Below are 14,375 nucleotides of genomic sequence, written 5' to 3' on the forward strand. Positions count from 1 at the left end.
CTCCACCATTGTTGTCACCCTGGCTGTTGGTATTGTCGTTGCCGCTGCTGTCATTGTTGTAATCTTCATCGTCTTCATCATTATCTTCTTCACCATCGCTATCATCCCCTGAGTCGTCCGGGTCTCCACCATCAGCAGCAGGTGCCGGAGCGAGATCAGCTGGTGCTGAAGCGTCTGATGCAGAAATAGCTGGTGCAGGAGCATCTGAAGCAGGGGCAGCTGGTGATGCTGTCGGGGTCACCAGATTCCCATCCGAGTCGACCTCTATGACACTGCCATCTTCCATCTCGACGTAGAAGTAAACCTCCTCCGGATCCTCTTCAACCTCCTCCACAGGCTGAACCGGAGTAGCTGGCTGAGCGGGGGCAATGCGAGCCTGGTATCCTGCAGTGCTTTTGCGAGCGGTCAACCTGGTCCTGACCATCTGACAAAAGAAAGAACAGATACTCAGAAGAAAAAAAAATGAACAAATTTTAACAAGAATGAAAATAAAATAGATTTTTATGAGAAATTAAGACATTTTGAGAGCAGACATGGCTTGCTAGAAAATGAGTCCTTATTCACGTCCATTTCTATCTAGGCTTGCGTCCTACAGTCAACACAGCTCTGGTACCACTTCTGTCACACCCGGTTTCTGGATAAAACCGAATGCATCGCATATGTGTGCCAGGATCCGTTTTCACACATATGTTGACGTCATCAGTGAATACATCAAAGACAGTGCTCAAAAACGTACATAAACTAGTAAGAACTTTATTACACTCAGCGTGATAGACACGAAGGTCTTTAATCGTTCACCGATAACTTAACACGCACGCACACACAGCGCAGCTTCTCCACAGGCTTGACTGGTGGACCGCCTGCCTAGAACTCCTCGAAGTCGTCGAAGAACTCCCCGTCATCACAAGCTTCTGAACAGCGTTTGGGCAAGGGTGAGTACACTTATGGTTGGTACTCAGCAGGTGGGGGAAACATGCAAGGCTCACAAGGAATGGCTCAAGGCTTTTAAGCGGTTAGCGTTTTAATTGGTCAAATTTTTATTAGCAGCACCTAATTACTAGATATAAGTTTATACCAACCCAATTAAGCATATAACATTAACATAACCCAAAGGTAAAGGTAACACAGATTAATCTCATCTTTAAGTTCAATTATCATGTGAGGGTCCAAGCCGCTCTTAACCGTGAGCACGGCTGATATATCAGTTTTCACTCTGCAGAGGTCGTACACTTTACCCACAACTCGTGGTCCCCCGTGTCGCCCGGGTTTGCAAAGCCCTTAAACACTTCCTTTGGTGAGTGGCTGGGGGATCCACTACGAAGCCTTTACAAAGACACGCAGATAACTGGTAGCCCGCTAGAGTTTCAGTAGCGATGCGGACCACAACCCGTTAATGAGACAGCACCTTAGCGAAGGCTACTGCTCCGGATCGTGCACCCAACACCTTCCCCCTCCTTGCCCTTTCGGTAAAGCCACCAGCTAACTACATGCCTAATTATTCGGCTAAGATCAGAGCCATATGATGTTGTGGTTGTACTGTTTTCTTGGGTGGTTCTCCATGTTCCGATTAAAACAAGTGTTCTTGCAATTAAACAGGTATAGCAACATAAATAAAGCATGATTAACATGTTTCATGATTAACACATTACCAACCCAATTTAAGCGACTAGCAAGTCTACCCAACATGATTAAACAGGTTTTCAAGGAATAAGGATTAAAACTAGGTAAGTCCTTAATAGGCATTCCCGTCAAATTTATGCACATACAAGAAATAAGTAAAGTGCTTAATCATGATATTATTGGGACAAAAAGAACATGCAGGGGGAGAAGGCCACTTGCCTTCCTCGGCAAACTGGGAGAACTCTTCTTCGAACGGTGGCTGCTCTTGGACTTGCTCCTCCGCGAACGTCACGTCGTCTACACGATCACACAAGGCAAACAAACAAAGAATAATTAAAACAGTACAACAAACATATGCAAAGGCTTACAACAAACTCCTAAATCTAACGTTCATGCAGAGACGATCGCGTGAGCGCGAGAATCGCTGAAATCGGATTTAAAACGAAGAAGATATGAGATAAACAAGTTTCAGGGGCTAAAACAGAATTAACTATATACTTCAGGGGCTAGCATGGAATTTTAGAAATATATACTGAACAGAACATGCAAAAATAGAGAAAGATAGGGTTAGATCTACAAAATGACATGGCTCGGGTTAAAGTAAAAGAATGCAGGAACTTCAGGGACTTCTCTGGAAAATTTACAAGACACAGGAATTAAGTAAAAGGAATAACAGAGAGTTCAGGGACTAGATCGCAAAAACTCCATCTTCTTCCTCCAACAGGCAACCAAGCACACAGGAGCATGGCCGACGGGGAGGGAGGTCTCGCCGGCGTGGGAGGGGGGGGCCTCGCCGGCGGCGAGCTCGCCGGCGCGCGGGCAGCGGCGCCTCGGTGGGGGAGAGGAGGGAGAGAGGGAAGGGAAGGGGAGGGCCTCACCGGAGAAGAACAGAAGCTTCACCGGTGACAGAACGGGCGACGGCGTGGCTTGGGCGGCGGCGCGGCAGTGCGAGAGAGTGGCGGGTGAGTAGCAAAACGGAAACGGAAACTCCGGGCGAGGTCGATGGCGACCTTTATAGGCCCCGGGGAGGAGCGGAAGGGGTTCCCGGGAGAGATCGAAGGTCGGCCGGCCATTAATGGCCTTCAAGCTTGTGCGGCCGTTTCCGGGGAGAGGAAAGGATGGGCGACGATTTGAGGCCGGGAGTGGGGGAGGGGAGTCGTCGCGAGTTCGTGGAGGGGCTCGGGAGGCCAAGGGACACCGGGAGGCGAGGGGGCCCCGGTTGGCGGCGCACCGGGGGCGCACGGCACCCGTGCGTGCGTCCCTGGAGCTTCTGGCGTCTGGAGGTAGAAGAAGCAGGCCGGCTGGGCCGATTTGGGCCGGTCGGTGGGGAAGAAAGGAGAGGGAGGTGGCAGCCCAAAGAGAAAAGGAGAGTTGGGCCGGCGCAAGAAAGAGAGGGGGAAAAAGAAAAATGGGCCGGCTGATAGAAAGGGCCCATTCGGTTGGGAGGGGGAGAGGGAAGGTGGCGGCCCAAGAGAAAAGAGAAGGGGAGATGGGCCTGCGCAAGGAAAAAGAGAGGGGGAAGGAGATGGGCCGGCGGATAGGCCCATCCGGCTTGAAGAAGGAAGGAAAGGAAGAGAGGAGGGATTTCGGCCCAAGGAGAGGAAAGAGAGGTGGAGGGTTTTTGAGAATTTAAATAGAGTTAAAGTTTTCAAAATTCAATTCAAATTCTTTTGAAATTCAAAAGCAAGCATTCAAACAAAAGCCAAAAGAAAAGAGAAAAGAAAAACTCTACCAAGCACTTATTGCTTCTAAAATTATTTCAAGTGCTCTTTAATTATTTAAAGACCGTAATTTAAATAAAGTAATTTATTTAATCCTTAGAGCACGAAAAACTAGACCGAGTTGCTTACATTATTTTCATGATGGAATTTTGGGTGTTACAAAAGTTCTGCAACGAACAAATAATTGGTAGGCACGGGAGGTATTAGGATATTAAGTCTGTTTACATGGCAGAGTTTGGGTATTTCTGAGACCTATGTATGGCACCCAAGACGAGACCAATCGCACATCCTCAATCCCATGAGCAGGTCTACAGCAGAATGCAGGCCGCCTCACCGTCGCACCCGATCGAGCAAGGAGGATTCATGCCATGAGTGACCATGCTGAACTATCGTGTTGGGTAATCCAGTGCGCAAAGCTCGAATGGGTCGTTAATAAACCTATTAGCTGTGAGAGAGACGTACAACAAAGGAAAATTGATAAGATGGGTATGTGTGCGTGTGTATGTGGATATGTGCGGCGGGTCACCTGGTTCTCGAGTGTACGGTAGGCCTAAAGGTCCAAATAATACTCCAATTGCAGCGGTCCAAATTCCTCCGTAATCTGGTATATATATGTGCAGATTCAAAGTGTGGTTGCCTGAACACCATCGGCAACCTAGCTAGGATTATTATACTCCAATTCTATGTTAAGAAGAGGGTAAGCATTTCAGTGAATTTTAAACCCCTAGAACCAGAAGGGGACAGTATCAATGTAGCCTCTCTTCTCTTGCGGGGCAGAAGCAGATGAGAAGTTGCCATGTGTAGTGAATGATGTAACAGAGAAAAATTGATTCTGATCATGGCTAGTTAGTATTGAATAAGGGAGGACAGCTTATATAAACAAATAACCCCTCGCTTTTCTTTCCTTCCCTTGTTCAAAGTTGCAAATTAAAAACAAACTAATTGCAGCTAGGGTGCTGCTAGATCGTCTTGGTGTGTTCCGTGGAGCGCGCTCATGCAACCCCTGGTACTCTCGTGGCCTTATTAATTCTCTTATGATGGAGCACACTTGGGCAGGTCTAGAAGGAATACAATACTTCCTCCGTCCCAAAATATAGCTACTCTAGAGTTTTAGAATAATTATACCTTTCCTATTTAATTGGTGGCAACCTTGCATGCAGATCTACATGCCATAATTGATTTGCATGCATGAAGGGTATTTTAGACCTCTTATGCCAAATAAGCCACTTGGAGACGACCTTAAAAATAGTTATATTATGGGATAAAATTTAAATATTAGAAGTAGCTATATTATAAGACGGAGGTAGTAATATTTAGCTTTACAGCGAGGCATTCAGAGTGTGATTCTAGACCATCCTCGATTTATAGCGACATATTTGACGACACCCATTGATCCGAGGTCTCTTTGATTCTCAATAAGATGAAGGTACTTAGCAAGAGTTCTACTAAGTTCAAAGTCATTTATGTTAAAAAAATGGATCAAAATTCTATGTATTTTAAACCCCCATAGGCAACAAATATTAATATAGCATCTCTTGTTTACAGTACCAAAGATGATAAACTATCATGTGACACTAAGTAGAGAACTCACCTTCCATGCATCCCCTTTTGTCCTGAAAGTTGGCCCGGGATAAAAGGAGACGCGCCACGGTAGGCTGGAATGGGGCAGAACTTTACTCCCGATTGGTATTTGCAACCGGGACTAAAGGTCCCCTTTAGTCCCAGTTGTAACGGCTAGTATCCTGGCACCAACGACGGCACCCTTTTGTCCTAGTTGGAACCTCCAACCGGGACAAAAGTGCAACCCTTTTTGTCTTGGTTGGAGTTACCAACCGGGATAAAAAGTTTACTCCCGGTTGGTAATTCCAACCGGAACAAAAGGGTTGCGCTTTTTTGTCCCGGTTGGTGGTTCCAACCGGGAGTAAACTTTAACCGGGACAAAATGTGTTCCTTTTTGTCCCGGTTTGACTTTTAAACCGAGATAAAAACTCATCCCCCATTGAATTCTAAGACCTCTGCCTTTCTTCCTCCTCCAGCCCGAGCTAGTCCACTCTACAAAGACAGAGAGCTTCATCCCCTCTACATGGTGCCGAAGCAAGTCTAGGGGAGGTGTTGCCTAAATTTTTTCCCCTTATTTCCGTGGGGATTTCACTCATCCAAAGTGTTGTGAAGGTTAGCTACTTCATCCTCTTGTTATGCTTTGTTTTATGCTTTAGAGAGGGAGAAAAATGAGTTTGTTTGTTAGAAAGAGAGAGAATGAAGAGTATTTGTATTTATACATGTTTTTGAGCTAGAATGTGATGGATAGTTTGCTTGTTATATACGATTCGTATTAGTTAAAACAACTTGATGTGTATAATGGAGATGGATAGTTTATTTGCTAGAATGTGAAGTAGAAAATGGAGAGGATTTTTGAGCTAGAATGTGAGGGAGAATGGAGAGTAAATGTGAGGTAGAATGGAGAGGATTTCAATATTAATTATGAGAAAAAAATTTGTATGTCACATGTGTCATATATAGTATGTGATGCATGAAATTACCTGAAATTTCAAGCAGGACTTAAGTCCCGGTTGGAAAACCCAACCGGGACAGCCCCTTTAATCCCGGTTGAACGATTCGGGACTAAAGACCCCCCTTTTGTCTCGATTGGTTTATCCCGGATGGATTTTTGGAAGATTTGCTCCCTACCAACCGGGACTAAAGGCTAATTTCCCACCGGCGTGAAGATTGGAGGGACCGGTGCATACAAGTAATACCACAGGAAGAAGGTAAATGCATGCATGGTGCAAGAGACAGAATATGACCCCGGCCATGGTATAAATAATGAACCAGAGGAAAGGCAGGCTATAAAACATATGCCAACGTAGGGGCAATGCGTGTCTTACAATGAGTCAAGACGAGATGCATGTATTGAAAAAAAGAGAGAACGAATCAGGAATAGGCATGGGAGGTGTCTGGACATTCAGGGGGCGTTTTGTGGGCTAGAAAGAAACTTGTACCTGTCTGGCTTGGGCGACTGGCTGGACAGCTGCATAAACCAATGGAAACCCATGCAGATGGAGCTCTCGCCGGCACAGCGTGGACGATCTCTGCTGTGGTTAAGTGCTCTCGGCACCGTTTCCTCCCCGTCAACATACGCGTGTGTTTTCACTTTGTCGCCAGGGCAGCGCTCTCGTCCAACAGAAAATCGAATGGCCACGTAGTTCCTCCGATCAGGGAGAATTATTTGACACTTCGGACAGCAGAAGAGTATAGTTGCGGGTCATTTGAGTTGTCTGAAACGAAACCTTGTCCTGACTGGAGCGAGTACTTCTTCTCAGAGGTAAGTGGTACAATCAAGTGGAGGCCATTGCTTAGTTGTGCTCATTCCCATTTTGTACTCAGATGATCAATAAATTAATCACAAAATTAACCACAGCCTATCGTCATAAACCTGAGCCTGTTTGATTATTCTAGCATAGACAGTGCACATGATCTTTTTAATTTTTTTTCTTGAGGTGTCTTTGGTGACTTCATCAATCCTAGGATCAGTCCGTCATCATAATTATGTTTCAAAAAAAAAAGAGAGTGCAGATGCACCAGTACTTTTTAGGCCTCCTCCAATAGTGGTCAAAGTTACTAGCTGAGTCAAAATTTTGCAGTGTATGGCGGAGAGGTGTGTGAGGAGAGAGGGTACATTATTAAGGAGAGAGCGAGGGAGAAGAGACATGTTATATGGTGACTGATGAGAGACATGTTATATGGTGACTGATGAGTGAGAGAACATATCTCTGGCTCCATTAAAAAGTCTAATTTGTGGACCTTACCAAAACTTGTAAATAAAGTGTGCCACGAGATAAACCATTAAATGAGTGATTGCTATAGAATAGCTTATTCTGTGACCAGCCCATCCAACACACTAGAATGGTTACATATGAAGCAACAATTAGCATTAATATGGAAAAAAATTTAAAAATAAAAAAGTTTTTAGTCCTGGTTGGTAATACCAAACAGGACTAAAGGAGCCACGTGCATGCACCTGCATGGCAGCCCCTTTAATCCCGGGTGAATGATCTGGGACTAAAGAGGAGGACCCCTAGTCCCGAATAAAGCTATGAGGCTTACCAACTAGGACTAAAGCTCCATTTTCCATCAGTAATTCAAGCATGGATGTACCATGCATACAATATCATGTAACTTGAAGTGCGCCGTCTAGGTCCATGATTAGAAGCTCATTAGTCAACAGATTCTGCATCCCTGCAATCAGCTCGTTAATGTAAAAAAAATGAATTTCCACCAGTGCGACGATTTTTAATATTTTCCTATCAATTAAAATGAAAAAAAATCTATATTTAACATTCACCTCGTCAAACCATCGAATAAAGTAAGCAAAATGTTCCAAATATCATCCATAATTTGTTTCTCATTATAGTGACTATTAATTAGCCTTACAAATTGCATCATAAGCGAATAGTAAAACAATTGGATATACACCTACGAGGCGGCTATGACAAACCCTTGGACATAAAAAATTAAAAGTGGACCAACTGTTTTATCTGTTGATAAATCAAGCATTACCGATTCGAAACATTGTTTCTAAATTTTAGCGAAAATAAAAAAAATTCAACAAACCTTTATTAATATAAAAGGGTCATAATTAAATCACCCTAAAATAAAAACTAAACTTATCAATATGTTGAAAGCTAGAAATATCACTTGGTTCCAAAAGGGATTGATTTACACTAGGGTCCTTTTGAAAGATTTATTTTGTTGCGATTTACAATATTTTATTATGTTTATCGCTTTGTGTTTATTTAGTTGAACTTTATCTTTACTTTTCCTTTTTCGATAACTTATTTTGGTTATTATCTCGAAAAATTTATTCTAAAGTTCTACCATAAACTTATGTGAAGAAATTTTATCCAAAACTTATGTGAAAGAAGAAGCCTTTAAAAGCTTATACTACGAATAAAAAAGTTTTAAATAGAAAGCTACTACCAGATAAAACTACTTTAAAAGTTCAAATAAAATGTCGGATCGGGAGGGGAACAATGGACCCCCCGGAAACTGCGAGCTACCGTTTCGCTCGCGCGGACACCGCCAGCGAGCCTCCGTGCCACCGCGTTCCCAGCTCTCCCGCCGGCAACACCCGCCGCGCCACCGTTCTCTGCCCCCGTCCGGGCAAGAACGTCTTCTCCTCACTGGCTCACTCCCTGCCAGGGGGCCACTGACTTGGCGACATGTCGCGTTTGAGCGCGCCTCTGCCGAGCCCGAGCCCCGCATGGGACGCCACCTCCCTCGCCGGCGCGCTCAAGGCCGTGGCGGCCCGACGCTCGGCGCCCCACGTCGGTCCCCTCCACACGGTGCTCGTCAAGCTCGGCCTGTCGGCCTCCGCCATCCTCGCCACCTCCCTGGCGCACCTCGCGCTGCGGTGCGGGCTCCCGCGGTACGCGCGGGACCTGTTCGACGAAATGCCCCACCCGGACGTCGTCTCCTGGACGTCCCTCATCACCGGCCACACGCACCAGGGACTGCACCGCGAGTCCCTCGCGCTGCTCCGGCGCATGGTGGGCTCTGGTGTCGAGCCCAACGGGTACTCTTTGTCCGGAGGATTGCTTGCTTCTGCCAGTGTCGGCCAGGATGCACTTGCTCTCGGGAAGGAAATCCATGCCAGGGTTATCAAGATGAGCTTGCATGGTCCAGTCGACCCGGTTGTGGAGAATGGGGTTCTTGATATGTATTCGAGGTGTGGGAGCATTGAGTATGCTTGTAGAGTGTTCAGGGTGATGCAGGTGAGGAACATAGTTGCCTGGAACTCGATGATGGCAGCTTTTCTTGGGAGTGGACAGGCAGAGGAGGCGCTGAGGTTGTTTTTTTCCATGGTTTCTTCCAGCGTTGGTGTGGATGGCTTCTCGTTTTCCATTGTTGTTGATGCATGTGGGGAGCTGGCATTGTTGAAGCAGGGGATGCAAGTGCACGCACGGGTTGTTGGTGGCGGATTTGAGGCAGATGTCGTTGTGAGGAACTCTTTACTGGATATGTATGCCAAGTGTGGGTGTGTCGATTCAGCAGAGCTTGTCTTCAAGGTGGCATCGTCACGGGATGCTGTTCTTTGGACTACAATGATCTCAGCTTATGGCAAATTTGGTCGGGTACAGGATGCAGTCAGCTTGTTTGATAGGATGGCACAATTGGGCATAAAGCAGGATGGCATAGCATATATTGCAGTTTTGTCAGCTTGTAGCCATGGTGGACTTGTCAGAGAGGGTTGTCACTACTTCAATTTGATGTCTGATGGTCAAAGCTCAGTTAAGATGCATCCTGAGCACTACGGATGCATGGCAGATCTTCTATGCAGGAGAGGTTACCTAGAAGAAGCTCTTGAATTCATTGAGAATATGCCATTTGAGTCTAGCATTGCTGCTTGGAGTGCATTACTTAACTCATCTCGAATACATGGGAACGCCAAGTTGAGTCAACTTGCAGCATCCCGTTTGATCAAGCTTGATCCTGAGAACCACAGCAACTGGGTTGCTCTATCAAGTGTGCATGCATCTGAGAACGATTGGCATGAGACCTGGACTATCAGGGAGAGCATGAGCAGGGAGTGTGTCAAGAAAGAGCCTGGGTGTAGCTGGGTTGAATTGTACAATGGCGTTCATGTTTTTCTAATGACCGACCAATCTCATCCTGAATTGTTTGAAATATTGCGGAGTCTTGATTCTTTAAAGGAAGATATATGATTGACACCTCTGCAAGGAACATAGGCAAGTTTTTTCTATTCAACAGCTTTGTCAGAGGTGGCATGTATCTCACTGCCAAGTAGGTGATAATCCTAATTGAAACAGTTAGCTTTGTAACATCATGGCTCCAAATGCTGAATATGATGCACAATTGTTTTGACCTGCTGTTCAATATCAAAAATGCGAGACTGAGATTATTGAATTTTATGGTGCTTTTGCAGTTTGGAAATCAGAATATTTCTTCCACATGTTGCATTTGGTTGGCTGTGCTCATCTGATGATGCAAATGCTGGATTTTTTTCCATTATCCAAAAAGTAAATGCAGCAAATGCAAAGGTATCATGCACTAGCCTCTCTTTGTCGAGTACCCCATGTTTATTTGTTCTTAAATTCATATACATACAGCTCAGAGCAGATTATGATACTCTTCTCAGTTCTGTGCCTGGTAGCATGCCCTTCCTTTCATCCAATATCATTTTCCTCTTAATATGTTCACTAACTGTTTCGCCAACATTAATTTTATCTGTTTGTTAGTTTAATAGAAGTCACATCCGCATTATGTAGTTTATGACACGACTCTCTCTTTTGGTCCTTGCTATGTTTTTTTTTTGTTTCAGCATAGTGTTAAGTTACAAGAACATATACAAGCTAGAAGGAGCATGGGTGCAGATTACGCTTGGGAAGCATCGAATGGGCTAGTTCTTAGTGACTGTTCTGTACTTGGTCTCGATGAGGACGTGATGGATGCATCTTGGAGTGAAGGACATTGGTGCAGAATTAGTTTTTGATAATTAACCGTGTCTCTACAAGCAAGGTCATGACTAGTCTAAGAATGAGTAAAGTTAATACCTGATATTCGCTTGTCTTGGCAGGCTGCCCTTACTGGGAAGTTGAAGTGAAACAATACAGTGAAGATATTAAGGAGAAAAGTTTAACCACTTTGAAGGAGAGTTTCTTTATATATGTGCAACAGCTCTCAGTTACTTGTTCAGTAGTTCCTCGAAAAAAAAAAGTTACTTGTTCTGTTGAGTAAGCAGATCAAAGTCAGGTACTTTTCTTCTTTGCCCGAGAATCTCTTTATCTTGCGTTCTTGGTATTGTATTCACTAAGGAATCCTCTGCAATTCCTGTTTCCCCTTTCTAGGAGTGAGCCTGAAGCTAGTAGGTAGCACAGGTGCATGTTCCTAAAGATGAATGGGCCTGGGAGGAATCGGGATGACAAGTGCTCCATTAGCTAATCACTAAGCTGCACGCTGGAACTGAGCATGCTTTGGCTACATGGTGCCTGATTGACCGTCCTGAAGCTGTTGACATTCTAGATGACCAACAATGCTCAAGTCAGGAGCTGACTTCATCTTAGATTGCCGATTAGTGTACGGTTACATTATTCATTAAATAAAGGAAACTAAACGGTCACTTGTAGTGTTGCTTGAATCACAATAAAAGGCTCAGATCATATACTCCAATCTAAAATTTCAGATTGCACATGACTATCAATGTACTCTCCGCTGACATGATTGGGATTAACTGTTGTCCTTGTGGCTTGGGAGGAACCATGATGATATCTTGACAGTTCCAAAAACCAGTGTGTTCCACTAGTTAAACACTTCTATTTTAAACCGTATTAAGAACCAGAGATAAGTTCATGTTGTTCAGAATTGAACAATATGATGATCCATGGCTGTTAAAGTAGCGTCAATTATATGTATGCATGGTTCATTTTGTTATTGGGTTACAATTTCGTGGTGTTGTATAGTGGCGTGAGGCACAGTAAATTGCAATACGGCGAACCTACCCTTCCATCTTCTGCAGAACCATTCTTTTGTTTTTGAGATCTCCACCTCCATTATCACAGCGAGAGCAATAATGTTTACATGAACCATCTGTTCACCTCTCGTACTACGGATGTCCGAAAAGCTGTTTTGGGGATAAGTAAACTGCTGGATTCATCAGCTGATAGTAAATCCCTCCACTGAATGCTTGTAAGTTGTTGTCCATTTATGTATAAAGGGACATGGTCTCTGTCTCTGTATTAAGGAAGAACCGAAGAAGCTATGTCTCTGTCTTGAGTTGTTCTATTATTAGTTCATTGTGAATGCATAGAAGTAAATTTTCTATAGAGTGGAAGCATAGGAATGAAATAAAGGTATCAGCAAACCAAATAATTCTCATACCTCCTGAAAATGGACATCGGTGGTATTGCAAGCTTGTTATGTTAGGGTGTATGGGTTTCTGCACCTGGGGTTTCCTGTTGTCTCATGCAAGTATTAAACGCCCATATTTATTAGTTTATCCTTCTTGCTCTGTTTTGGAGAAAAAGACCGAGCCACAGTGCAAGTCATTTTATAGATTTTAAAAAGGTTATATGACAAGCAAGAACTGAAAAAGTAACAGAGAAAGCTGAAAGTGGTTTTGGTGCATTCTCAGTGAAAGAGATTGGTCTTCAGGACAAATCATTTATACTTCAATAGTCTGATTTGTCATGACAAAAAGGTTTGTGAATCAGTTAAGCATGTATAGAGCATTGCTGAGATATGAAAGAAAACATGAATCATGTTATATTAATTATTGTGAGAGTAGGTCAAGTGGTACAAATGTACAATAGAAAATGACTTTTTGAGTCAGAATTCCAAGGACGTCGGAGTGAGCTAGGTCTATAAAAACGGCATGTTCATGTTCCATGCCATAATTCTCAATCATTTTGAGTCAATCTATATACCTTTCTCTACCGTACTCGATGTACATACAGTGATGAGCATAGGGATGCATGGGAGGTACCAGGATTTCATAATGCAGACTGTAGCACTCGAAGTGTGCGGTGTAATGTTCATAAAGAGACAACGATGATAGTGATCGCCAGCAGCCAGGATGAGTCTAATGTAGATACTTTCTTGTGATATGAGTTGTCATCGAGCTACAACTACCATAAACTCTAGCTAGCCAACGAGTTATGTCCAAGATTGGCAGATACCTCGTCCGCTAGCATTGTTGGGTTATGAAGGAACCGCCCGCATTTGATTCAATTATTAAATGTAGTGTAGTTGTGTAGCATCTTAGGGTTGCGTGATACCTGGGGTGTTACAGAAAATTTGCAAGATCTTGAATGGAGAATGGATCTTCTTTTGGAAAGGATTCCTGAAGTTTTAACATACATGCATGTGGTGAACGTGAAGAATTGCAATGTCAATGGCTACTATTGTACTATAAGCTAGTCTCTAGTCTATATGATGAACATGATGAGTGAAATTCAATCGCCAATTCCTACTTTATATTAGATAGTCGCCACTCCATCTAGTGAAAATTAGCATGATCGCATATATATGTTTCTGCATCAGGATCAATTACTGCTGGTTGCCTATGGATGTGGTACTAGTTGTTCTTCTAGCAATTTCTTCAAGTTGGCTCGAGACCTAAGCAGAATTATTCTTAATTGGATGAGGTGTTTAAAATTGGAATGGGGGAATTATTCTTCCAGAATGAAGGAATTGTGATTATTGTTAGCTGATGACTTGTTGCCGCCAGGTAGTTGGAATGGGGCCTAATCAGTACAAATGAATGGCATTTTTTTTTCCTAATCGCAGTTCTTGAACAAGCAGAGCCAGCTGCAGCCACTGCCTATATTACTGCTGGCATATGCGTCCTTTTTCCATGTCCACTTTTTGATGAAGGCTCGCAGCTTGTGAAAAGAAAAGGTTTCCCTCTCACTATACAGTAGTTTGCATAGGCATGGGAGATATCAAGATTATTGGAAGGAATTTTTCATGGATACAGCATTGCAATCTCCGCTCCACCTCCGCTGGTGGCTGTGAAAGGAAAGTTATGATCCACGCCGGGCGTTTTCTTTGTTTGTTGTTAGAAAAACCGTAGGAGTGGGCGGGTTTGCTCGCGTTTGGTGAGGGAGGTACTGAACGGGCATGATGTCAATCATTGTGTGCCAACCTGAGGAATTCTCATGTCTATCATTGTAGTAAATACTGCTTATGTTTGAAACAGCAGATCAGAGAAACTATATTTTGCATGGAGAGGGACTGTTGTGAGGTCACCTGAAACAACTAGCTTTATTGGACTCACGATGGACAAGGTAAGGTGTGGCACAGGAAGACGTAATTGACTAATAAGTTTTCCAATCATAGGGGCAGGAATCCGGCAGAAGTTGAGTCGATTTTGTACAGCAGTTTCAAGCTGAATTTCAGTCTCGGCAAGATCGTGAGGATAGCAGCTGTCCTTCGGGGGGAGTGGACCAGTATATTCACGTAGACACGTTGTTGAACCGTTTGAAATCCCATTTTGTACCCAGATGATCAACAAATTAT

The 14,375-nt window shown here is 43.9% G+C and overlaps 1 protein-coding gene across 5 annotated transcripts; it reads left to right on the top strand.

Annotated features, from left to right (window-relative positions):
• Positions 1 to 8,368: 8,368 nt before the first annotated feature.
• Positions 8,369 to 11,528, top strand: LOC117862474 (pentatricopeptide repeat-containing protein At2g13600). Of its 5 annotated transcripts, XM_034745956.2 has the most exons (5): positions 8,369 to 10,087; positions 10,285 to 10,399; positions 10,681 to 10,832; positions 10,936 to 11,111; positions 11,207 to 11,528. In XM_034745956.2, the coding sequence occupies exon 1, from the start codon at positions 8,561 to 8,563 to the stop codon at positions 10,061 to 10,063; it is 1,503 nt and encodes a 500-aa protein (XP_034601847.1). In that variant the 5' UTR covers positions 8,369 to 8,560; the 3' UTR covers positions 10,064 to 10,087; positions 10,285 to 10,399; positions 10,681 to 10,832; positions 10,936 to 11,111; positions 11,207 to 11,528. The 5 variants fall into 5 exon arrangements, with proteins under 5 accessions (XP_034601847.1, XP_034601845.1, XP_034601844.1 ...); XM_034745954.2 differs by having other exon boundaries at positions 8,369 to 10,146; positions 10,681 to 11,111; XM_034745953.2 differs by having other exon boundaries at positions 8,369 to 10,142; positions 10,681 to 11,111.
• Positions 11,529 to 14,375: the final 2,847 nt, after the last annotated feature.

This window comes from Setaria viridis, chromosome 7 (assembly GCF_005286985.2).
Source record: "Setaria viridis chromosome 7, Setaria_viridis_v4.0, whole genome shotgun sequence".
Lineage (NCBI taxonomy): Eukaryota > Viridiplantae > Streptophyta > Magnoliopsida > Poales > Poaceae > Setaria > Setaria viridis.

Coding starts and splice junctions, on each gene's coding strand:
- LOC117862474 (XM_034745954.2), top strand. CDS start 8,561: ATGTCGCGTTTGAGCGCGCCTCTGCCGAGCCCGAGCCCCGCATGGGAC.